Genomic DNA, 24,551 nt, shown 5'->3' with positions numbered 1-24,551 from the left:
ATGGTTAGTAATAAAAACTTGTGACCAGGAGTCTGAGACTCAGACGAGTCTGGGACACAGACAGATTTGGTTGTGTTTCTCTTGTCTCCGATCGATCGACTCCCTGATTTGATCAAAACTGGCAAACGTGTGAAACCCCTTTGAGTTTCTCCTAAAACTTTCTCTACAGGTTTCCACATCAACCTCGTACACACGGTTCCGCTTCGTACACTTCGTACACACGCGGTTCCGCTCCGCACACTTCGTACACATGCGGTTCCGCTCCGTACACACACTGCTCCGCTCCTAAACCTCGTACACACGCGGCTCCGCTCCATACACCTCGTACACACGGCTCCGCTCCGTACATCTCGTACACGCGCGGCTCTGCTCCGTACACCTCGTACACACACGGCTCTGCTCTCTACACCTCGTACACACTCGGCTCTGCTCCATACACCTCGTACACACGCGGCTCTGCTCCGTACACCTCGTACACGCGCGGCTCTGCTCCGTACACCTCGTACACATGGCGGCTCCGCTCCATACACCTCATACACACGCGGCTCTGCTCCATACACCTCGTACACACACGGCTCCGCTCCGTACACCTCGTACACACACGGCTCTGCTACATCCACACTGTAAACCCCTCCTGACCCCACACATAAACTTCAGCTCATCCAGCACCATGACAACCAGCACAGCAGAGTCTTGCATCCACTGAGGCCCCTGATCATGTGACCCCTGACTCCGCCCCTCCTGTGACCTCATCACAGGTCCTGTGCGCACAGAACAGCCATATAAGTGGTGGCGGCTCTGCAGGTGGAGGTATGTGGAGATCCCCCATTACTGGGCGCAGGGGGCATTAACCCCTTCAGCAGGGAGACTCTTTTGGGGTCTCTGTGTGGTGTGAACAGTGATGTAACAGCTGTGGACAATAATGTAGATACTAGTGATGAGCTCGCTACTACTCTATCAATCATCGGGGTGCTTGGGTTTCCGGCCAGCATGTTTTGCGGCTGTTAGGCAGCCAATAAAGGGTTTTTCCTGCCATATACAATAATGCTGTAGCCATGTTTTCTACTGGCATTACTGTGATTGGCCAGCCGCATCGCGTCATTGGCGCACTATCCTCAGGAAGTAGTTCAGGGAGAGTTGTTTTTGGAGGGAAAGCTTAGATTAATGTCCGCCCCCACCTAAATATTATAAAGTTAAACCCTTTAGTGCTAAACCTATCAAATAAATAATGAATTTAAAAAAATGACCTGGGGTCCTGGTTTTGATAACCAGCCAAGATAAAGCAGATAACTGGGGGCTGATATTATCCGACTAGGAAGATCCATGGATATTGGCTCCTTCCCAGCTAAAAATACGAGCCCACAGCAGCCGCAGAATTGGCGCACCACATTAGATGCGCCAATTCTTGCACTTTGCTTAGCTCTTCCTGATTGCCCTGGTGCATTGGCAATTGGGGTAATATTTATTGGGATGTATTGGCAGCTGGCATCAATCCCAGTAGTTAGTATTGGAGAGACATCAGACACCCCCATTACTAACCCAGTGAGCTAAAATAAAAAAAACACAGAGAAAACACTTCACCAATTTATTAATAAAAAAAAAAGCCATTTTGGTCCGAAATAGTCCAAGGATTCCAAAGTAGTCCACAAATGGCAACCTGAAAGACATAAAAAGAGAGAATTAAATGAATAAAGACAAGAGACAGTCCCTCATTCACCAATTTATCATCCCCGCAGCTCCAACATAGTCTATGGCGGTCCCACGATGTCCACCGATTCTGCAGTACAACCTATGAATCCTAATTCTGAGTTCGAAGCTTCATAGGTGTCTCCCGGTCAGACTGCGCTCCCCGAGAGCGATGATTTCAGTAACCTTACTGATGTCATCACCGCTGTCATCACCGCTGTCACCAGGTCTCGCTGAGTGCAGCCTGATCAGGAGAGACCTATGAAGCTTCATTCTCAGAACAAGGCTCCATAGGAAGAACTACTGAATTTTTGGACGTCATGGGAATGCCATGTACTACGTTGGATCTGCGGGGTTAATAAATTGGTGAATGAGGGACTGTCTCTTGTCTTTATTTAATTCTCTCTTTTTATGTCTTTCAGGTTGTCATTTGTAGACTACGTTTGAATCCTTGGACTACCTTGGTCCAGTATGGATTTCTTTTTAATAAATTGGCGAACGAGGAAACTGGGGAGTTTTTTTTATTTTAAAATAAAATATTTTTTTGTGTGTTTTTTTTTCTTTTAACTTACTGGGTTAGTAATGGGGGTGTCTGATAGATGCCTCTCCATTAGTAATCCCTGGGATTGATGCTAGCTGACACTACACATCTGACATCAACTCCAAAAAAATGACTCCAATTGGGAAGAGCCAGGCAAAGTGCCAGAATTGACGCCTAATGTGATGTGCCAATTCTGGGGCTGCTGCGGGTTGGTATTTTAAAGCTGGGAAGGGGCCAATATCCATGGACCTTCCCAAACTGTGAATGTCAGCACCCAGTTGTCTGGGTTACCTAGCTGTTTTTCAAAATTAGGGGGGACCCCATGTCATTTTTTTTTAAATTACATCTTTATTTAGTTCCCAGTAGCTACCTAGGAGTCAGAGATGCATCCAGGCATCTTCCCTATGCTGTTCCCACTCCATTTGAGCATTGTTTCCATCCATTTCAGCAATTTTCCTGCCCCCCGCAGCCCTCCTGTTTCCTGGAAAAATTATAGCGTTTCCCATTGACTTCGATTATACTCGGTACTCGACTCGAGTCCATCTGCATGTCCAACCTGCTCGATTCGAATAATGAGTACTCGAGCATTTTAGTGCTTTCTCTTTCCTACTGGATACAATTGATAACACTTCAGGGAATTTGCATGAATATGTGGTAAATACTTGCTGGGTATACATCAGCAGATCCATCAGCTGTCAGCACAAGCAGCCTTTCATGGGGACATCATGGAAAGGGAGTTGGCGTGTGAATACGCACCTGTTGTGATGATTCAGGGTCGAATTCCTTTTTCAAGCCTGTGTCATATCCCTTAGTTATACCTTATAAAGTGATTGTCACTTGACAAGAGGATACCAAATGTCAGAACCAATACACATACGTTACATAAAGATAATAAATGACACAAGAAAACAAAAAAGGGAAAGAAACGAACAACCACCGCACGTCCTTTGAGTTACAGGATTATAACCTATTGATACTAGAAATATATTACACAGGAGATATCGCAGCCAATTCCCACAAGAATAATCCTGGAAGCACAGAATTAGATATTATTTCTCAACAGTTTCTATAGGACTTAATACATTCCTGATTCCGGAGAGTAATATAAATATGAAAAAACAGAGGAATAAAGTTCAAAGAAGAAGCTTCATAGGTCGCTCCCGTCAGGTAAAATAAAAAACAATATCCACATGTGTCCCTATTAATTGGTGGGGAAAACTATCACCTTTAATAATCTTCAAACAATTCAGGTATGACGAACACGGAAAAGTGCCCCTTTTTGAATTTGAAAGAAAGTCTTTACAGATACTTTATAGTTTAATAGTATCAGGTCTAATCAAATGGATGCATAGCGATGAACCCTATGGATACACAAATTGTGGGGTTGTTGTAAACATTTTATATTTAGGGAGTTTTTGTGTTGCCACCTTATAAGGATCACAATAATTTCCTTCCTTTTCCGCTGATCGATACATTCGACCCAACTATGAAAGACGATACCCAAGGAAACATGTATTGCCCACATAATACAGTGTGCCTTTCTTGGCCTCCACACACAGTATTGTGTTCCCCCAGTACCGCATCACCCCCACACACCGTAAAATGATTGCACCATCCCCCCACGCATAGTATAATGTTCCCACAGTACCACCATCCTCCACACACACTATGATAATACAAGATGCCCCACACAATATGTTATGACCCAAACCACAAGATAATAAATCCTCACTTATCCCCATTCTTAATGCTGTGCAGTGTCTCTTTCTTGGTTCCCACACATGGTATAATGTTCCCATGGTACCGCCATCCCTCCACACACAGTACAATGTTCTCTCACTACCACCAACCCCCACCCACAGTATAATGTTCTCACAGTACTGCCATTCCCCCACACATAGTATAATGTTCTCACAGTACCGCCATCAGCCCCACGCACAGTATAATGTTCCCACACTATTACCACCCCCCCACACACAGTATAATGTTCTCATATTACTGCCATTTCCCCACACACATTATAATGCTCTCACCACAGTACCGCCATCACCCCCACACACTATAATGTTCTCACAGTACAGCCATTCCCCTACACACAATATAATGTTCCCACAGTACCGCCACAATCCCCCACACACAGTATAATGTTCTCCCAGTACTGCCATTCCCACACACACAGTATAATGTTCCCACAGTACCGCCACCCCCCACACAATTTAATGTTCCCCCAGTACCGCCATTAGCCCCACGCACAGTATAATGTTCCCACACTATTACCACCCCCCACTCACACAGTATAATGTTCTCATATTACTGCCATTTCCCCATACACAGTATAATGTTCTCACCACAGTATCGCCATCACCCCACACAATATAATGTTCTCACAGTACAGCCATTCCCCCACACACAATATAATGTTCCCACAGTACCGCCACAATCCCCCACACACAGTATAATGTTCTCCCAGTACTGCCATTCCCCCACACACACTATAATGCTCTCACAGTATCGCCATCATCCCCCCACACACAATTTAATGTTCCCACAGTACCGCCATCAGCCTCACACACAGTATAATGTTCCCACAGTACCGCCACCCCCCCACACACAGTATAATGTTCCCACAGTACCGCCATCAGCCCCACACACAGTATAATGTTTCCACAGTACCGCCACCCCCCCCCACACACAGTATAATGTTCCCACAGTACCTTTATCCTCAATTTTATTTTGAAATATTTTAACATGTGTTTTTTTGTTCTTTTTCCATGGAATACAGTATATGTAAGCCTAAGGGAAAATGCCCCCCTAAAAACCATCATATCCAGAGGAAAAAAACACTTTACATGGAGACATTGCCATCAAATACCTCCTGTCTTTGTGTTCTTACAAACAAGCTTTTATAAATGCCTCAAACTTCTGTGTGTGAATCAGACATGAGATCCAACGTGATTGAAGATTACAGTCCGGGGAAGACGGGAAACATTCATGTAGACGGCCAGAGGTAATGTAGTTAGCAACAGACTCTGGCCAAATATGTTTGTACAACCGTAGTAGAAGATGAAGATGTCATCCTGATCATGAAGTAGTTTTTTCTCATGTCACATGTAATGAATATCTCCTGCAGTATTGCTAATGCCAATTGCAGTGTCAGTAAATAACACAAGAATTAGCGTTATGGAAGATAAGTCTATGAGAAACATAATCAGGTGCAGACTCCGAGGAAGAGACTGCTTGTTATCTTTGGCTTAAAATATATAAGTTTTATTAGTAGATGTCAATGAAAAAAACAGAATGTTGTAAAATAATAAAAATATCATTGCTGCTTAGGTCCCCTGCCAGTCTCTGTATTTCCTGGTCAGTTCCAACGAACTTGTGATTCCTACATCTCATTAGGTTGCCGTAGCAGTGAGTAACTTAGAACGTGTAGATGTTGTATTCTCTAGTCTTGTATGGACTGGAACATAAGTTGAATTGCTGACTAAGACATTTTCTCCATGCTCCCAATCACTGGCTATTTCCTGATATGTTTTCCCTTATTGTTTCCTGTAATTGTATTATTACCCATGATTTTTATGATGTTACATGTACTCATCTTCTTCCTATTCAGGTCCCTACAATATCGGATCTTTGCAGTGGAGATCTTCTATATTAAGAGAATTTTCCTGAATTACCCATCAAAGATGGATATGGACAGAGACAAGATGGCAGAGAGGATATTACACCTCACCCTAGAGATCCTCTTCCAGCTTACTGGAGAGGTGAGAGATTCTGATGACGTCACATTACATCATTCTTATCTATGGGAATAACAGATGGACAGAACTGGAGAGGTGAGGACTCTGGAAATGTATGTAGTGAGATTTTTTAATGTGGCTTTCCATAACTAGGATTACACAGTAGTGAAGAAGACCTCTAGTGAGCGCTGTCCGGACCCTGTGTCTGAGGGATGGGGAAGACCCCTGAGCGCAATCAGGGGGCCTCCACCTCACCCCCTGATACATGAGCTCATCAATGACCAGAAGATCCTAGAACTCGCCTACAAGATGATTGAGCTGCTGACTGGAGAGGTGACATTGCTGGGAATGCTGGGACATTATACAGTAACGCTATGAAAGGATCGGGGGGATGACTGTATCATTGTATGTCTCAGGTTCCTATAAGATGTCAGGATGTCACCGTCTATTTCTCTATGGAGGAGTGGGAGTATTTAGAAGGACACAAACATCTGTACAAGAACATCATGGTGGAGGTTCCCCAGCCCCTCATATCACCAGGTAGTAGACATGACTTAATATACACGGCCTATAATTATCTGTATGTAAAGAATGAATTCAGTCCCTGTATGTGTTTCCTCCAGATCTATCCAGTAAGAGGACAACACCAGAGAGATGTCCCCGTCTTCTTCCTCCACAGGACTGTAAACAAGAAGATCCCAATGTTCCTCAGGATCATCAGGTAGACGTATATGTTTTATCCACCAGTATTATATGTTTTATACTTGTGTAATGAGAATGGTGGAGATGGCAGGATTAGAGCTGATCATAGATGTGACTTCTCATCTGTCTGTGACTTTTACAATATTTGTTTCAGGGTGAAGATCTGACCCTTATTAATACTACAGAGACATATGTGAGGGGTGATGAGCGGTGTAAAGAGGAGAATTCTACAGATAACTGCCCAGGTGAGTAGTAACCACTAAATGCAGAGAAGTCACAGATTCTTCTCAGTCACCGGCTGTGGCTGCTTTATAGGAGGTGTAGTCTGGCCGTATCACAATCGTGAGATCACCGTTTTGGCACTAGACCACAACATTCATCTCCACTCAAAACTGTTCAAATGACTTTGGGAATTGAAAGCCCTTTTCTATAGATCTTACAACCTGGAGGATCCACCTACCCACTGGGATTAGTAGACGCTGACCCTTACCTGCCCAGATCTGTAAACTTCAAAGCCAAATGACGGCGCACGTAGAATATACTGACAAGTTACAAAAATCACTTGAAGAAAAATATTATGATGGGCCTCCTAGAGAAAGCGGAGGGTAATGATGCTGTTGGCTTCCTAGAATCCTGATATCTTATTGGATGAATCTACCTTCTCTCTCTTCTGAACTGCTAATGACGAGCCCAGGGGATGGGGACGTACTCGGCACCCGGGCCTTGATGCCTGATCTTGGTTGGTGTCGCGGTAGTCGGCGCCCGGGTCCGTACCCTGGGGTATCTCTTAAAAATGGTAATTTAAGTTTGGGGTTTAAATGTTCGTGACGCCACCTGTGGTATCTGGTGAGGATCACCAGCGCTGCAGCAGTCCTCTGAGGCCGGTGTTTAGGCAGCTTAGATGGTGTAGCACCCCACAGGTGGAGCTGGGCCTCAGGGCAGCGTAGATGTAGGGATGCAGGACAGAGGGGACCCAGCCGGGTCAGAGCAAGAATAGGGACACACACGATAGTCACTTCAGTACCTTTACTGGTGGTGTTTAAGGCACGATCCGGGGCGCTTTAGGGTGAAGGGTGCATATCAGGACTCTCCCTGTTCCTTGCCTTTTCTTGGTAAGTCTCTGACCTGCTTGGAGCTAGGCCTAACTTAGTCTCTGTCTTGCACCTGCTGACCTTGTGGTAGGGCCTTCTGTTGGAGATCACTCTCCCTGCTTGCAGGGCCTCCGTGAATCCTGGCTCTGGTACGTATCAGCTTCTGGTGAACCTGGGACCTGTAGTTATTATTATTATTATTTATTATTATAGCGCCATTTATTCCATGGCGCTTTACATGTGATAGGGATATACATAACAAAAGCATTTACATAATCTTAACAAAACGAGTCAGCGACTGGTACAGGAGGAGCGAGGACCCTGTCCGCGAGGGCTCACAGTCTACAAGGGATGGGTGAGGATACAGTAGGTGAGGGTAGAGCTGGTCGTGCAGTGGTGTTTACTGCAGGTTGTAGGCTTGTCGGAAGAGGTGGGTCTTCAGGTTCCTTTTGAAGGTTTCCACGGTCGGCGAGAGTCTGATATGTTGGGGTAGAGAGTTCCAGAGTAGGGGGGAAGCACGGGAGAAATCTTGTATACGATTGTGGGAGGAGGAGATAAGAGGGGAGTAGAGCAGGAGATCTTGTGAGGATCGGAGGTTGCGTGCAGGTAAGTACCGGGAGACTAGGTCACAGATGTATGGGGGAGACAGGTTGTGGATGGCTTTGTATGTCATGGTTAGAGTTTTGAACTGAATTCTCTGGGCAATAGGGAGCCAGTGAAGGGATTGACAGAGAGGAGAGGCCGGGGAATAGCGGGGGGACAGGTGGATTAGTCGAGCAGCAGAGTTTAGGATAGATTGGAGAGGTGCAAGAGTGTTGGAAGGGAGGCCACGGAGCAGGAGGTTGCAGTAGTCGAGGCGGGATATGATGAGGGCATGCACTAGTGTTTTTGCAGAGTCTTTGCTGAGGAATGCACGGATCCGGGAGATGTTTTTGACTTGGAGTCGGCAGGAGGTGGAAAGGGCTTGAATATGTGGCTTGAAGGAGAGATCAGAGTCCAGGGTTACCCCAAGGCAGCGAGCTTGTGGGACTGGGGAGAGTGAACAGCCATTGACGTTGATGGATAGGTCGGATGGGGGATGTGAATGAGAGGGTGGAAAGATGATGAACTCTGTTTTATCCATGTTGAGTTTTAGAAACCTGTTGGAGAAGAAGGATGAGATGGCGGACAGACATTGTGGGATTCTGGTTAGTAGGGAGGAGATATCGGGTCCAGAGAGGTAGATCTGTGTGTCGTCAGCATAGAGGTGATACTGAAAGCCGTGAGACTCTATGAGCTGTCCCAGGCCGAAGGTGTAGATGGAGAAGAGCAGAGGTCCTAGAACTGAACCTTGGGGGACACCGACAGATAGGGGGCGAGATGAGGAGGTGGTGCGTGAGTGGGAGATGCTGAATGTCCTGTCTGTTAAGTATGAGGAGATCCAAGATAGAGCCAAGTCCGTGATGCCAAGAGATGAGAGAATCTGGAGTAAGAGGGAATGGTCCACTGTGTCAAAGGCAGATGACAGGTCCAGAAGGAGGAGGATGGAGTAGTGTCGCTTGGATTTGGCATTTAGTAGGTCGTTGGTGACTTTGGTCAGGGCAGTTTCAGTCGAGTGATGCGGTCGGAAGCCAGATTGTAGGCGGTCGAAGAGGGAGGAGGAGGAGAGGTAGGAGGACAGTTCAAGGTGGACATGTTGTTCTAGAAGTTTTGAGGCAAAGGGGAGGAGTGATATGGGGCGGTAGCTGGTCAGAGAGGAAGGGTCAAGGGAGGGCTTTTTGAGGATGGGTGTGATTACGGCATGTTTGAAACATGAGGGGAAGACTCCGGTTGTTAGTGATAGATTGAAGAGGTGGGTTAGGGTTGGGATGAAGACTGAGGTGAGGTTAGTGATGAGGTGGGATGGGATTGGGTCAAGTTCGCAGGTGGTGAGGTGTGATTTGGAGAGTAAAGAGGAGACTTGACCTTCTGTAATGGTGGAGAAGTGGGGTTTGGAGGAGGAGGGTTGAGTACATATGAGGAGGGGTTGTGTGGACTTTAGGCCAAAGTTTTGTCTGATGGTGTCAATCTTCTGTTTGAAGAATGAGGCAAAGTCGTCGGCTGAGATGAGAGAAGAGGGAGGAGGTGCTGGGGGACGAAGGAGAGAGTTGAAAGTGTTAAATAGCTGTTTAGGGTTGTGAGATAGGGAGGATATGAGAGATGAGAAGTAGGTTTGTTTTGCTGTAGTGAGTGCGGACTTGAAATTAGTGAGGGATTGCTTGAATGCGATGAAGTGCTCGATGGAGTGAGACCTTTTCCATCTCCGCTCCGCAACCCTGGAGGCCCGGCGCAGTTCTTTGGTAAGTTTAGTGTGCCAGGGTTGCCTGTTGAATGTGCGAGGTGTGGTGTGTGTGAGAGGGGCGATCGAGTCTAGAGCTGCAGCTATTGTGGTGTTATATGAAGCAGCAGCAACGTCTGCATCGTGCAAGGAATTTATGTCTGTGAGAGGAAGGAGGGATTCAGAGAGAGAGTGTAGGTCAAGGTGTTTGAGATTTCTGCGAGGGTGTGTGAGTTTGTGGAGTGGGGATTGTGCACCCGGAGAGGAGAGGGTAGAGAATGTGAGGAGGTTATGGTCAGAGAGAGGGAGTGGTGAGTTAGAGAGGTTAGATAGGGAACAGAGGCGGGTGAAGATGAGGTCCAGTGTGTGGCCATCTTTGTGGGTGGGTGTGGAAGACCATTGAGTGAGTCCAAAGGAGGAAGTGAGGGATAGGAGCTTAGAGACAGACGAGTGGGGAGTGTCAATGGGGAGGTTGAAGTCACCCATTATGATAGTGGGGATGTCAGTGGAAAGGAAGTGAAGCAGCCAGGTAGTGAAATGGTCTAAGAAGGTGGTGGCTTGCCCTGGGGGTCGGTAAACGACGGCCAGTTGGAGGTTGGAGGGGGAATAGATGCGCACACAGTGCACCTCAAAAGAGGGGGGTGTAACAGAGGGTGGCAGTGGGATTTTGGTGAAAGCGCAGAGTTCTGATAGGGTGAAACCTACGCCTCCACCATGTTTGCCATTGGGGCGGGGGGTGTGGGAAAGGTGGAATCCGCCATATGAAAGGGCAGCTGGGGAGGCTGTGTCAGAGGGGGTGAGCCAGGTTTCGGTGATGGCGAGGAAGGAGAGTTTGTTTGTAATGAAAAGATCGTGGATGAAGGAAAGTTTGTTGCAGACAGAGCGAGTGTTCCATAGAGCTCCTGTTAGTATAGCTGAGGAGGTGGGTATTAGTTGGATGGGTATGAGGTTAGAAGGGTTGCGACAGTTTGAGGAAGGTCGTGGATAGGAGGTAGAAGTAACTGTGGGGATATGGCGAGGAGGACCAGGATTTGGAGAGATATCTCCAGCAGTGAGGAGGAGCAGAGAAAGTGTTAGCAGGTGGGAGCAAGAGAGAGCATGAGGTGGCTGTCTGTGTTTGGAGATCCAGGATTGAATGTTGAGGAATAATTTGGAGGAGGAGGTGAGATGAATGGGGAGGATAGAGGGAGAGATGATGAGTTTCTTACATGGTGTAGGGATTTGAGGGGTTATTAGAAAGTGGAGGACTATAGAGGAAAAAGTGAGAGCTAACAGAAACATAGTTTAAGGAGAGTAAGTGGTCAAAGTGTTTGTTACCTGACTCTTGCCCTGACTAACTGCCTCTGAAATAACTGCCACTTCTCTCCGAAGCCACTTTGCACAAGAAGACGCGTGCACACCCCAGCACGCGTGCACCCCTTACAGAGAGTCTAAATATATAGGCCACATTAAACTATATCAGGTGTAGGGCATTGTGGGAACGGCTTGTGGATAAATTAACAGCTGGTCATTTCAGCAGGAGATGGCTGGGTGATCAAAGACAGAGCCAGGACGCAAGTCTCTGCAGTTTAGCACCTCTAAAAATCAGATAAGGTATATAGTGGGTAAAGAACAAACATATGTGAATATTGATTGGAGTGGGACAGATGAAGCAGGGGAATTATGCAGAGCATGTACCAGAGAGACGGGTCAGCAGAGCATTAGAAGACAGCATACATAGGAGCAGGGGAATTATGCAGAGCATGTACCAGAGAGACGGGTCAGCAGAGCATTAGAAGACAGCATACATAGGAGCAGGGGAATTATGCAGAGCATGTACCAGAGAGATGGGTCAGCAGAGCATTAGAAGACAGCAGTTCACCAGGGATTCCGGTTGTTTCCTACTGGGTCATAGAGATCCCTGTAAGCTCAGACCCGGTGTCCGGTATATGCTTTCGGGGTGAGCTGGTTAAGCTCCTCTGCCCCCTATGTTACTCACTCCACTCGCCTTCGGCCACACTCGGGCCCTCACTAGGCTACACACAGCAGCAGGCACACTGCTTCTTCACTGCTCTTATGGCATCGGTATGCCCTAAGCTCACTAACCTGAGCTGTTCTCTAGGCTTTTGCACTAGAGGAACTTGCACTGAGAACTCTGTCCCTCTCTGACTCTGAGCAGGAACTCTGTTCTCTAGACTGAGCTCGACTCTGTATTCAGACCTGTACTTGCTGAACTCTCCAGAGGAACTGCCTGCCTAACTCCACCCTCCGTATATATATATCCCTATCCGGGCTCCCTCTGGTCGTCTGAGGTGGTAGGGTGGAGGTGTATGTATGCTGTGAGGGCCTCTTGTGGAGAAATCCGTACCATGCACCCCTCTGGGATCTGTGGCCCCATTGCACATTAGGGCGCCACGCTAAATGTTCTTAAAGTGGGGCAAAAGTATTTAGTCAGCCACCAATTATGCAAATTCTCCCACTTAAAAAGATGAGAGATGCCTGTAATTGACATCATAAGTCGACCTCAACTATGAGAGACAAAATGAGAATACAAATCCTGAAAATCACATTGTCTGATTTGGAAAGAATTTTTTTTCATATTTTGGTGGAAAATAAGTATTTGGTCAATTACAAAAGTTCATCTCAATACTTTGTTATATATCCTTTGTTGGCAATGACAGAGGTCAAACTTTTTCTGTAAGTCTTCACAAGGTTGGCACACACTGTTGCTGGTATGTTGGCCCATTCCTCCATGCAGATCTCCTCTAGAGCAGTGATGTTTTGGGGCTGTCGCTGGGCAACACGGACTTTCAACTCCCTCCAAAGGTTTTCAATGGGGTTTAGATCTGGAGACTGGCTAGGCCACTCCAGGACCTTGAAATGCTTCTTACGAAGCTACTCCTTCGTTGCCCTGGCGGTGTGCTTGGGATCATTGTCATGCTGAAAGACCCAGCGACGTTTCATCTTCAATGCCCTTGCTGATGGAAGGAGGTTTGCACTCAAAATCTCACGATACATGGCCCCATTCATTCTTTCATGTACACTGATCACTGGGCCTGGTCCTTTGGCAGAGAAACAGCCCCAAAGCATGATGTTTCCACCCACATGCTTCATAGTAGGTATGGTGTTCTTTGGATGCAACTCAGCATTCTTTCTCCTCCAAACACGACAAGTTGTGTTTCTACCAAACAGTTCTACTTTGGTTTCATCTGACCATAAGACATTCTCCCAATACTCTTCTGGATCATCCAAATGCTCTCTAGCGAAAGTCAGACGGGCCTGGACATGTAATGGCTTAAGCAGGGAGACACGTCTAGCACTGCAGGATCTGAGTCCCTGGTGGCATAGTGTGGTACTGATGGTAGCCTGTGTAACGTTGGCCCCAGCTCTCTGCAGGTCATTCACTAGGTCCCCCCGTGTGGTTTTGGGATTTTTGCTCACCGTTCTTGAGATCTTTTTGACCCCACGGGGTGAGATCTTGTGTGGAGCCCCAGATCGAGAGAGATTATCAGTGGTCTTGTATGTCTTCCATTTTCTAAATATTGCTCCCACAGTTGATTTCTTCACACCAAGCTGCTTGTCTATTGCAGATTCAGTCTTCCCAGCCTGGTGCAGGGCTCCAATATTGTTTCTGGTGTCCTTCGACAGCTTTTTGGTCTTCACCATAGTGGAGTTTGGAGTGTGACTGTTTGAGGTTGCAGACAGGTGTCTTTTATACTGATAACAAGTTCAAACAGGTGCCAATACTACAGGTAATTATTGGAGGACAGAGGAGGCTCTTAAGGAAGAAGTTACCGGTCTGTGAGAGCCAGAAATCTTGCTTGTTTGTAATTGACCAAATACTTATTTTCCACCCAAATTTGAAATAAATTTCTTTCCAAATCAGACAATGTGTTTTCAGGATTTGTTTTCTCATTTTGTCTCTCATAGTTGAGGTCTATCTATGATGTCAATTACAGGCCTCTCTCATCTTTTTAAGTGGGAGAACTTGCACAATTGGTGGCTGACTAAATACTTTTTTTTCCCCACTGTATATGGTCCCTACAAGACCAGGTCCAGTCTTTCTGGCCTAACTTCACTTTTTCGATCGACAGCATTAAATGTGCAGTGAGAGCCGAGTGTGAATTTCTGTACGATAACAGAGTTTCCCTTTATCTAAACTTTTCAATTTCTTTTAAAACCAACTAACTTCAAACAGGATAGCGATAAACTACAAAAAACATTACACCTGTGCCATGATATATCTCTAAGCTGTGCGTGGCTGATGGCTGTAATATACATTTATTCACGCCTGCAGGAGATGTGTTGGCATGGCTCGAGTCCTGGTTTCATGGATTCACTCCACGTCATAAATTCCATTATGTTTTCAATCCTCAGGAATTCAGATTACTGCACAATCTCTCCTGAAATGGGGGCACTAATACTTTCTCTACTCTTCTGGTCAGGACTCATAGTAGCTTCAATGGTCCACCATAAATGAGTGCAACTCTGGTTTAGTAATGGAGTTCTCCCCTCATACATATGTTGTTGTTTGGGATGTAACATATTTTTTTTATTCTATAACTTCCCAATGCCCGAGATCTAAATTTAAGACACCTCTGGTCTGCAGTATTATAAAAAGTTCTCTTTGAATGCTTAATATTTCTTCTTGAAACTCATCTGACAGAAAATATTGGTCCTTACGATAGTTTCGATTTCCAAGAGCCACCGAGCCCCATACTCTAATTACCCCAGAGAGGTTTCACCACTAATTACTCATTTTTTACTGATGAAGACTGTTGAGTTTGATAATTTCAGTAGATGTGTTATTGTCTATACTCACAGTAGGGTGTGATGCTTTCCAGTTGGATGAAGCAGGGAGCAGATTACTCCAGCTGGATACACCCATTCTGCCGGACTGGACAATACTACTGGTCCCAGCAACCCTTATCTTAGTGGCTGGACAGAGCATGTGATGCCCAACGCTTTTGGTTTTGACGTCTCCTCCATCACCAGAGCCTCCGATAGAATAAATAATGCGGCTTCTGGTGAGAGAAGCAGACGTCTCAGGAACAGATCCCAGATGAGATGGGACACTCCATTTGCAGAAGCCCTAATATGACAAAATTGCTAAAAACCAGAGCAGTAGAAATCCCAATAGTGACTCCATTTTGGAAATTATAACCCTCAGTGAATTAATCTATAGGAGTAGTGACTATTTTGATTCCACTGGCACTTTCCTGAAATTAGCACGTACTGGATGTTTGAGAGTGAAAATTACACATTTGCCGTTTTATTACCCAACACATAGTGCCAAGATTGTGCTCCAGGAGACACACCCCGTAAATTCAGTGGGATCTTCTCACCATCGTAATTCCAAATACATGGATGCTAAATGTGGTTTGGGCACGCTACAAGGCTCAGAAGCGAGGGGAGATATGACTTTGGGAGAGTGGATATTGCTGGATTGGTTTATGGAAGCCATGTTGATTCTCAAGAGCCTTGGAGCCACTAATAATGAGGAAAACTCTGTTTTCCATTGACAGATGATGGATCTTAATGGGGACTTGTTTTTTGTGAGATGAGTAGAAGTTTTCATTGATATTATTTTCACCTACATAACATTGTTTGGTGTTTCTATTCCATATTTGGGAGGCAGAATAAACAAAGAGTTGAACACCACACTCTACTGGTTCATCCTATGAGGTTTTCTATTAGACTGTTAACTGTCATTGTCTTGGTGAATAATTCAATAGCTTACATAACTGGCCATTTCTGCAGACATTTTAAGTACAAATGTACAAAAATATATAAATTCAAAGATATTTTATTTAAAAATAATAACTGGTTTTATTCTTGGCAGATGACTGTACCAGGAGATCAGAGGGACGGCCGACATCTTCAATTTTTAAATCAGATGATCTTGAGATTCCACAGGATATAACTGAAGTGAAGGCCATTACTCCAGATATACCATCATCCCTTCACAGCACAGATCTGTCATCTGATCCTTTGAAACAGGTCCTGTCTTCTGATTCATTACCGGCTACTAAGGAAGATCAAAATCACAAAATGAGCATTAAAAAAAGAACTGCTCCTAAAGCAAAGAAGCCAGTTGCACATAGTTTTCCCCTCAAAAAGTATTTTCTTAAACATCAAAAAATTCAAACAGCAGAGAATAGATTTTCTTGTTTCAAGTGCGAGAAATGTTTTAACCAGAAATCATACCTTGTTAGTCACCAGAGAACTCACACTGAGAAGAAGCCCTTTTCATGTTCAGAATGTGGGAAATGTTTTACAGAAAAATCAAAGTTTATCAGACACCATAGAACCCACACAGGGGAGAAACAGTTTTCCTGTTCAGAATGTGGGAAATGCTTTAACCGTAAATCGGTTCTTGTTGAGCACCAGAGAACTCACACAGGGGAGAAACCGTTTCCATGTTCAGAATGTGGAAAATGTTTTAACCAGAAATCGCATTTGGTTAAGCACCAGCGAACTCACACAGGGGAGAAGCCTTTTTTATGTTCAGAATGTGGAAAATGTTTTACAGAGAAATCAAATTTTATCAGACATCAGAGAACTCACACAGGGGAGAGACCGTTTTCTTGTTCAGAATGTGGGAAATGTTTTAGCCATAGATCAGATTTTGTTGAGCACCAGAGAATCCACACAGGTGAGAGGCCTTTTTCATGTTCAGAATGTGGGAAATGTTTTATCCATAAATCAGACTTTCTTAAGCATCAGAGGACTCACACAGGAGAGAAGCCTTTTTCATGTTCAGAATGTGGGAAATGTTTTGCAGTGAAATCAAGTCTTATCAAACATCAGAGAACTCACACAGGGGCGAAGCCTTTTTCCTGTTCACAATGTGAAAAATGTTTTGCAGAGAAATCAAGTTTTATCAGACATCAGAGAACCCACACAGGGGAGAGACCATTTTCCTGTTCAGAATGTGGAAACTGTTTTAGCTATAGATCAGATTTTGTTGAGCACCAGAGAATCCACACAGGTGAGAGGCTTTTTTCATGTTCAGAATGTGGGAAATATTTTAGCCATAAATCAGATTTTCTTAAACATCAGAGGACTCACACAGGAGAGAAGCCTTTTTCATGTTCAGAATGTGGGAAATGTTTTTCAGTGAAATCAAGTCTAAACAAACATCAGAGAACCCACACAGGGGACAAGCCCTTTTCATGTTCTTAATGTGGGAAATGTTTTACACAGAAATCAACTCTTAATAAACATCAGAGAACTCACAGAGGGGAAAAGCCTTTTTCATGTTCAGAATGTTGAAAATGTTTTAATAAAAACATTCATACTCACTCCTACTTCCATGCCAATGCCGTTTCAGCAGTGTGTTGAGTTCACGGTGCTCATATGAGGTTGTACATCACACGAGCCCTGTGCCCAATCGGCCCCGGCTTTGATGTCCCTGTCTTCGGGAGTGTTGAACATCATCAGGAAGCCAGGGCTGCGGCTGCTCTTTGACTTCCTCTTATTGTTTGAGTTGTCTAAAGGTGGGGACAGTGAGACCAGCAGGGCTCACTTGACATAACAACCTCACATAAGGCCTGGGAACGCAAGTACCGACATAGCTGGAACTACGCTGGCATGGGAGGTTTGTATAATTGTTATTATTTTAACAGGATCAAACATGAGGAATGAGAAGGGATTGTCCTAGTACTGGACAACCCCCTTTAAAAGTCAAAAATCCCACACAGAGAGAAGCCATTATCACACCTAGAGTGTGAAAAATAAATTACCGGAAAATCGTTTTTTGTTCACCATGAAAAATAACTCAGATGAAAAGAAACTATGTATGTTATTGACAAATTGTACAAAAACATAACAGACAGTTGTATAATTAAATGAGAAAGGAAAACTACTTGAGAACTTACTGTATGATTTGGACTATAAGACAATTTTAGCAAGAAAAGATCTTGCTAATAAGTGAGTGCATCTTATAGACTGGAGGCAGCTTCCTGTGACAGAGGAGAACAATGAGACAGTGTCCTTCCTGAACACTGAGAGAACTGCTCTCTCCTCCAGAACCGACACTTATGTAACTAATGGTGAAGAGCAGGAGAGAAAGGTACCAGGACCTGCGCAGAGGTTGCATGTCCTGAGTTAGCAGATGAAGGACCTACCACCTGACTAGCTCAAGGACGTTTCAGATCATGTAATTAATCACACGACCTGGATGGAACTGCAAAATGGGGTAATGCATATGTAGTAGAGCTGTGTGTATGTAAGTGTGCATATGTAGCCGAGCTGTGTGTGTATTTAAATATGTTTCATGAAGAAAAATCTCATCCATTAAAATGTAGATACTATATTTATACCTCATTAAAAAGGAACTACTACTCATTTTCCCAATCAGGCAAATTTTACACATTGTCACTTTAGAAATGAAAAAAAAAATGTATATAATTCCTAGGCCATATAAATTAAATCAGGGGTTAAAGGCAGTTAGGGGGAGGGGAATGGAGCCTCAATTCTTTCCCTGTTAGTTATCCCTCATTATTTACTCTTCCTTGCCACAGAGGTTGGCACCCTAAATCAAGCGCACAAGTTGTGGTACCCCTGCTTACAGTCGTTTCACCCTGATTATCCCTATATGATCCTAGGTACTACGACCCCTCACAGGAGGAAAAAATTAAAATCATCATGAGTAGAGATGAGTGAACATTTCAATGTTCGGTTTATGATCGTAGAATTTGCAATAGACGCCGATTTAAATAGTTGAACATTCATCAAACATTTCCAAACCCCATTGGATTCAATGGGAGGTAATACCAAACGAATACACAACACCTTCAAACGGGCCCAAAAGCTACCAAAACCGATCAAATTAGGGGCAGACATCACTAAAGTGGCATCAATTTCGCTAGAGTAGATATAGCATAATTGGGACCGACACCTCTTCCACTACAGCCAACCCAGCAGATGTAGACCCAACCAGGAGTGTTCACATTTCCAAAAATTAGTGTTAATATCTGCAGCAACGAGGTAAGAGAACAGCACCACACAAGGATGTGCACACCTACCATGTAATTATCAAACATAAGTAAATGTATATTTTATTATATAGCGCAAAGAGTAACACACACAGTAAAAACATCTAAAACTAGTTATACAAAGCATCCCTGCGCCAGGGATATATAAGACCTAGAATGATGGCAGCTAAATATAGAAATAAAGGACAAATAGATGTAAATAATTTTACCTCACAGCATATGACAATCTAAGGGACATATAAAATCTATGATGTCATTGTTGACATTAATATGTCATAAAAGTCCATGAGCAGAATAATATATGATACGAGATCTATGACATTGTGATTAACATCTGATCAGTAGGCAAAGCTACATGATACATACCATTGGGCTTTCCCTCTTATCCCTCCTGCCTTTATTCCCGAGCTCGCCCTCGGAGTGCGCCCTCCCTCTTCATGCTTATTAATTATTAATATCTGCAGCAATAGCAGGCCCAGAAGCCATGCTAAAGATCTCACAGATTGCAATTAAGTGAGATCAATGCAGCATACTAAAATCTAGTACATCACCTAGTCTCTACATTCTGCGATTGGTGTGCAAAAGTCCTTGGAGATCCATGACTTGTTCATCTTGATGAAAGTTCGGTTGTCTACACTTTCAGGGGACAGCCGGTTGCTCTTATCCGTCAGGACACCACCAGCAGTGCTAAAGACACGTTCTGAGAGAACGCTGGCTGCCGGACATGATAAAACCTCCAAGTGGTGATTGGTGAGCTCAGGCCACTCATCCATTTTTGAAGATGTAAAAGGGTCCAAACCCTCCCTGATGGTATTGATATGGAGCTCTATATACTCTTGCATGCACCATCCTCTGCAGTTGTTCATCACGTGTTAGACTTGTACTCTGTTGTGCTGGTGCACGAGCTGATGTAAAAAATGTGTCAACGGACTCACAGAAATTGCTTCTGCCACTTACACTGGGCTGCTGCTAATGCTTTGGCATTGATGAATTGACGTGCATCACTGCTGTCTTGGGGAAAACCTCTCTTAAGGTTGTGTAAAAGCTTGTTTCGATACTCCAGCATTCGCGGGTCCCTTTCCAGGGTGGCAAAATTTACTCTCATACCGTGGATCTGGCAGAGTGGCAACCCAATAGTCAGCACTATTTTGAATCCAAACTATACGAGGATCATGTTGCAGATAGTGCAGCAAGAAGGCACTCATATGTCGGGCGCTTCCATGAGGTCCAAGCCAATGCTGTGTTGGTGGCTGGGTAACACTGATGCTTGTTTCCTCCGTCCCCTCCTGGCAACCACAAACAACAGAGAAGGGATGATTATCCTTTTAATTTCCTGACTGTTGCTAACCCATCACCTCTTCCTCCTCCATTTGTTCCTCGGCTCTTGCACCTTCACAAACAGTTTGTCGGGTATCACCAGCCCCCCTCAATTGCAGTAATCCAACCTCCCTCAGCACACGCCTGTGTAACAACAGTCTGGACCTTTGAGACATTCTTATCCCTTCCTCATCCTCCTCTTCATCTGGGACCACCACCTCCCAGGCTATTCAAAGTCTGCTCCATCATGTAGATGACTGGAATATTGATGCTGATAATGGCATCGTCAGAGCTAACCATCTTAGTAGCCATTTCGAAACTGTGCAGAAGGGTGCAGAGATCCTTAATCTGTGCCCACTCCGTAAACGTCATATGCCCCAGTTCGTACTGCCAGGTCATACTGCGTCAGGGCTCGTTGCTTCTGCCACAGTCGCTGCAACATGTGTAGAGTGGAATTCCACCGTGTCGGCATATCGCATATCAACCTGTTAACTGGCATGGACAAAGACCTCTGTATCGATGCAAGTCAATGACCTGAGAGGTGCGAATAGCAGAAGTGAGCGCACAGCTTCCGTGCTTTCTGCAGCAGCTCATCCAGGCCGATATACTGCCTGAGAAATTTGTGTGCCACCAGGTTGAGGATGTAAGGCATATATGTGAGCATGCCTCGGCGTATGGCCGCCACCAGGTTTGCACCATTATCGCACACGGCCTTCAGCAGAGACAGCCATTGCTCAAACTCAGCCTGGAAAGCTGTCCACAACTCTTCAGCTGTGTGACTGCGATCTCTAAGGCATAATAATTTTAACACTGCCTAATTGCGATGAGCCCTGGCTGAACACTATGGAGTTGGTGGTAATTCGCTCAGCACAGTTGAAACGCGTATCTCATTAAGGCAGAGGTTGAGTGCGCAGGTGGAGGCCCTAGAGGAGGCAGAAGCAGTGGAGGAAGTGTGAAATACACAGGTTTGTCATGCAAGCCTTGGGGATTCCAAGTAGCCCCTTCACTGCTTGCCCCCACAGCCACCAGAGACACCCAGTGCCCAGTCAGCAATATGTAACGTCCCTGGCCATGCTTACTCATCCAGGTGTCTGTGGTGAAATGCACCCTGTCAGACATAGATTTAGTCAAGGAACGGGTGATGTTGTCTGCGACATGCTGGTGTAGCTCAGGCACAGCTTTCTTAGAAAAGTAATGGCGACTGCGCAACTTGTTCTTTGGGACTGCAACAGCCATGAGCTTTCGGAAACCATCTGTATCTACGAGGCGGAAAGGTAGCATTTCCGTGGCCAACAGATTGGAGATGGTGTTCAACTTCTTAGCTTTGTCATGTGTAGGAGGAAACCATCTTTTGCGTGACCACAACTGCGGGACCAAAAGCTGGCTGCAGTGCTGAGTGAGGGCGGAATACGGTGAACCAAACTACTGGACCGTGAGTGAGGTGCAGGTGGAGATGTTATGGTGGATTGAGAAAGTTGTGGTGTGCTCGTTCTCTGAGATCAGTCAAAAACAGCAGGCTTCCGTTACTGCTGCCGGGTTCTCACTCAGCCTGAATGGAGGGGGTAAAGAACCGGAAGTTCTGCGGTCGGAGACCTGCGTGACAATCCTTGGCACGGTAACAGAGGACAAGGAAGAAGGCAGCAAATGCGGTTGATGGGGTTGCTGATAGTTGTTGAGATCCGCTGGTTTGCATTTTATCACAGTGAGATTGCCAGAGTAATGCATGTTGATTGTGCATGTGAAGGTTCATGCATGTAATAGTCAAATTATTGCACTTTTTCCCTCCACTGAGTTTTTTTTGCAAAGTTGCCAGATAACGTGAGTTGGCCCATAAGGATGCAGTGCTCGTCGTGGTTGCATCATTCCATGTCTGCGCCGTAGGACGCAACGTAACCTCCTTGTCTTCCAAATCCTCAGATGACCTACTCAGCTGTATACCTCTGGGTTCACACCAAGTGGAAACTACGACCTCATCATCATCCTCCGTGTTATCCCATTCCTCGCCCAGAGAGTCACCCTCTTCCTCTTCCTGCCCTGGACAGCACAGTACAGTCCGCGTGAGCCTCAGGTATCTGAGTCTCAACAGGATCACCCCCCCCAGGGGTTAACGTCTAGGGACGAGGGTCAGAATGCTTGTTGACCCCACTTCATCCTGCCCCGGGTCCAACCTAAAAAAATTTGGGCATCGGTGTTGATGATTTCCTCCTCTTGACTCTGTGAATCTTTGGAGTACAGTTCTGATGCCCATGGCATAGCATATGTGAACAGCTCTGCAGACTCACCCATCTGTGGTTCCCTACAGTCAGCTGGGTGGCTGGAGAGTTGTGATGCAGGGGGAAGCAAGGGTAATTGGGGTGCCACCTCCGTGGACTGTACTGTGTGTGATGTTGAGGTAGAGGAAGAAGAGGAGAGGCCACTTATAGCAGCGCTTGCCATCGACTGGAGCACATGCTCTTTTTGGCCCTCATCAACAAGGCATACCACTGTTCGGCTGCCAAAGAAAGGGAGTGGAGTAGCCTGTCCAGTAACAGAAGTTGTCAGTTGTGTTTGGATAAGACGTGATGGTGTTGGTTCACTAGTGCTTTCACTAACATTACCACCTACCCCACTTATACCTTGAACACCAAGCCTATTCCCCCTTCCACCATGACCTCACTTTTTCCAACTCATGTTGCTCAAATAGTGTGGTAGTGGCACGCTATTAGCAATAAAAAAAATCGATTTTTTTACTCTGCACCAGCTCAGCACACAGCTGCAATTCAGCGGTAAAAAATAACAAGGTGAGATATGGCGTGGTGAATCACGTTAGCAACTGAAAAAAAATGCTTTTTTTTTTACTCTGCACTGTCAGAGACTGGGATCTTACTTCTCTCAGGTAGATTCTGGATAGCTAGAGATCTCAGCTGTGAAGGTTCGAATAAGACAGAACTCACAGGTTTGTCTCAAAAGAATCTCTGATTATTACTAGACATGCTAATTTTTTATTGTATTTTTGTAAGAGGTAAGATTACGCAAAACAACATATGGTACTTGGCAGACATTTGGGTCAAAATAATTACTTGTCAAACCATTATCAGTTTACTATGATGGACGGTGTGGGCGATATCCTTTGTCAGAGTCAAAAACTGTGTGAAACTGTCAACCTCGGCTAACCACTTGCTCTTGGGATGAATCCAGGAAATGCCATTGTTAGTACATTTATGGAGTATTTTCCTAGAATTGGTATTTCTGAGAAAAGGAATGATTTCTTGTCACTTGGACAGACTTGGAAACAGATGATAATTACAGGCAAATTCTTTAGTATGTAGAAACGTCATTCTCTTAGAATATTCTAGAAAAACAAGAACTGAATATTGTCTCCATTTTATCACAAGAGATTAACCATTTCTTTAACAACTCCCCTCTTTTATCATCTTGTCTATCTGTCCCTCATTCCTTTCCCTACCCGCCACTTAGGTCTGCAAGATAACCCTACTCCATAAAATACAAGGCTAATCCATTGTATATCATGGGATACCAGTCCTGCTGTGTATCCATTCAGATTAAGCTTGTTGATCAGACCTACAATCCCTTCTGCCTTTATTTCTATCCATGTGTTGTTAAAGAGGGTTCAGATATACGTGTATATGTAAAACTACATGAAAAATAAGTGATATACAGTACAGACCAAAAGTATGGACACACCTTCTCATTTAAAGATTTTTCTGCATTTTCTTGACTATGAAAATTGTACATTCACAATGAAGGCATCAAAACTATGAATTAACACATGTGGAATTATATACTTAACAAAAAAGTGTGAAACAACTGAAAATATGTCTTATATTCTAGGTTCTTCAAAGTAGCCACCTTTTGCTTTGATGACTGCTTTGTACACTCTTGGCATTCTCTTGATGAGCTTCAAGAGGTAGCCCTCATACACACACGGCTCCGCTGCGTACACCTCGTATACACGCGGCTCCGCTCCGTACACGTCGTACACAAACGGCTCCGCTCTGTACATACGCGGCTCCTCTCCGTCCACCTCATACACACAAAGCTCGAGTACACCTCGTACACACGGCTCCGCTCCGTACACCTCGTACACACACAGCTCGAGTACACCTCGTACACACACGGCTCCGCTCCGTACACCTCGTACACACGCGGCTCCGCTCCGTACACCTCGTACACACGCGGCTCCGCTCCGTACACCTCGTA

The 24,551-nt window shown here is 45.0% G+C and overlaps 1 protein-coding gene across 2 annotated transcripts; it reads left to right on the top strand.

Annotated features, from left to right (window-relative positions):
- Positions 1-732: 732 nt before the first annotated feature.
- Positions 733-18,022, top strand: LOC141176055 (uncharacterized). Of its 2 annotated transcripts, XM_073660035.1 has the most exons (8): positions 743-810; positions 5,010-5,234; positions 5,841-5,991; positions 6,121-6,300; positions 6,384-6,507; positions 6,591-6,688; positions 6,824-6,914; positions 15,878-18,022. In XM_073660035.1, the coding sequence occupies exons 2-8, from the start codon at positions 5,137-5,139 to the stop codon at positions 17,218-17,220; spliced, it is 2,085 nt and encodes a 694-aa protein (XP_073516136.1). In that variant the 5' UTR covers positions 743-810; positions 5,010-5,136; the 3' UTR covers positions 17,221-18,022. The 2 variants fall into 2 exon arrangements, with proteins under 2 accessions (XP_073516137.1, XP_073516136.1); XM_073660036.1 differs by lacking the exon at positions 5,010-5,234 and having other exon boundaries at positions 733-810; positions 15,878-18,021.
- Positions 18,023-24,551: the final 6,529 nt, after the last annotated feature.

This window comes from Phyllobates terribilis, unplaced genomic scaffold (assembly GCF_046119375.1).
Source record: "Phyllobates terribilis strain yellow unplaced genomic scaffold, ASM4611937v1 Scaffold_17__1_contigs__length_24005725, whole genome shotgun sequence".
NCBI lineage: Eukaryota > Metazoa > Chordata > Amphibia > Anura > Dendrobatidae > Phyllobates > Phyllobates terribilis.
Note: the sequence above shows the minus strand (reverse complement) of the source record. Positions and strands in the feature narration are given on the sequence as shown.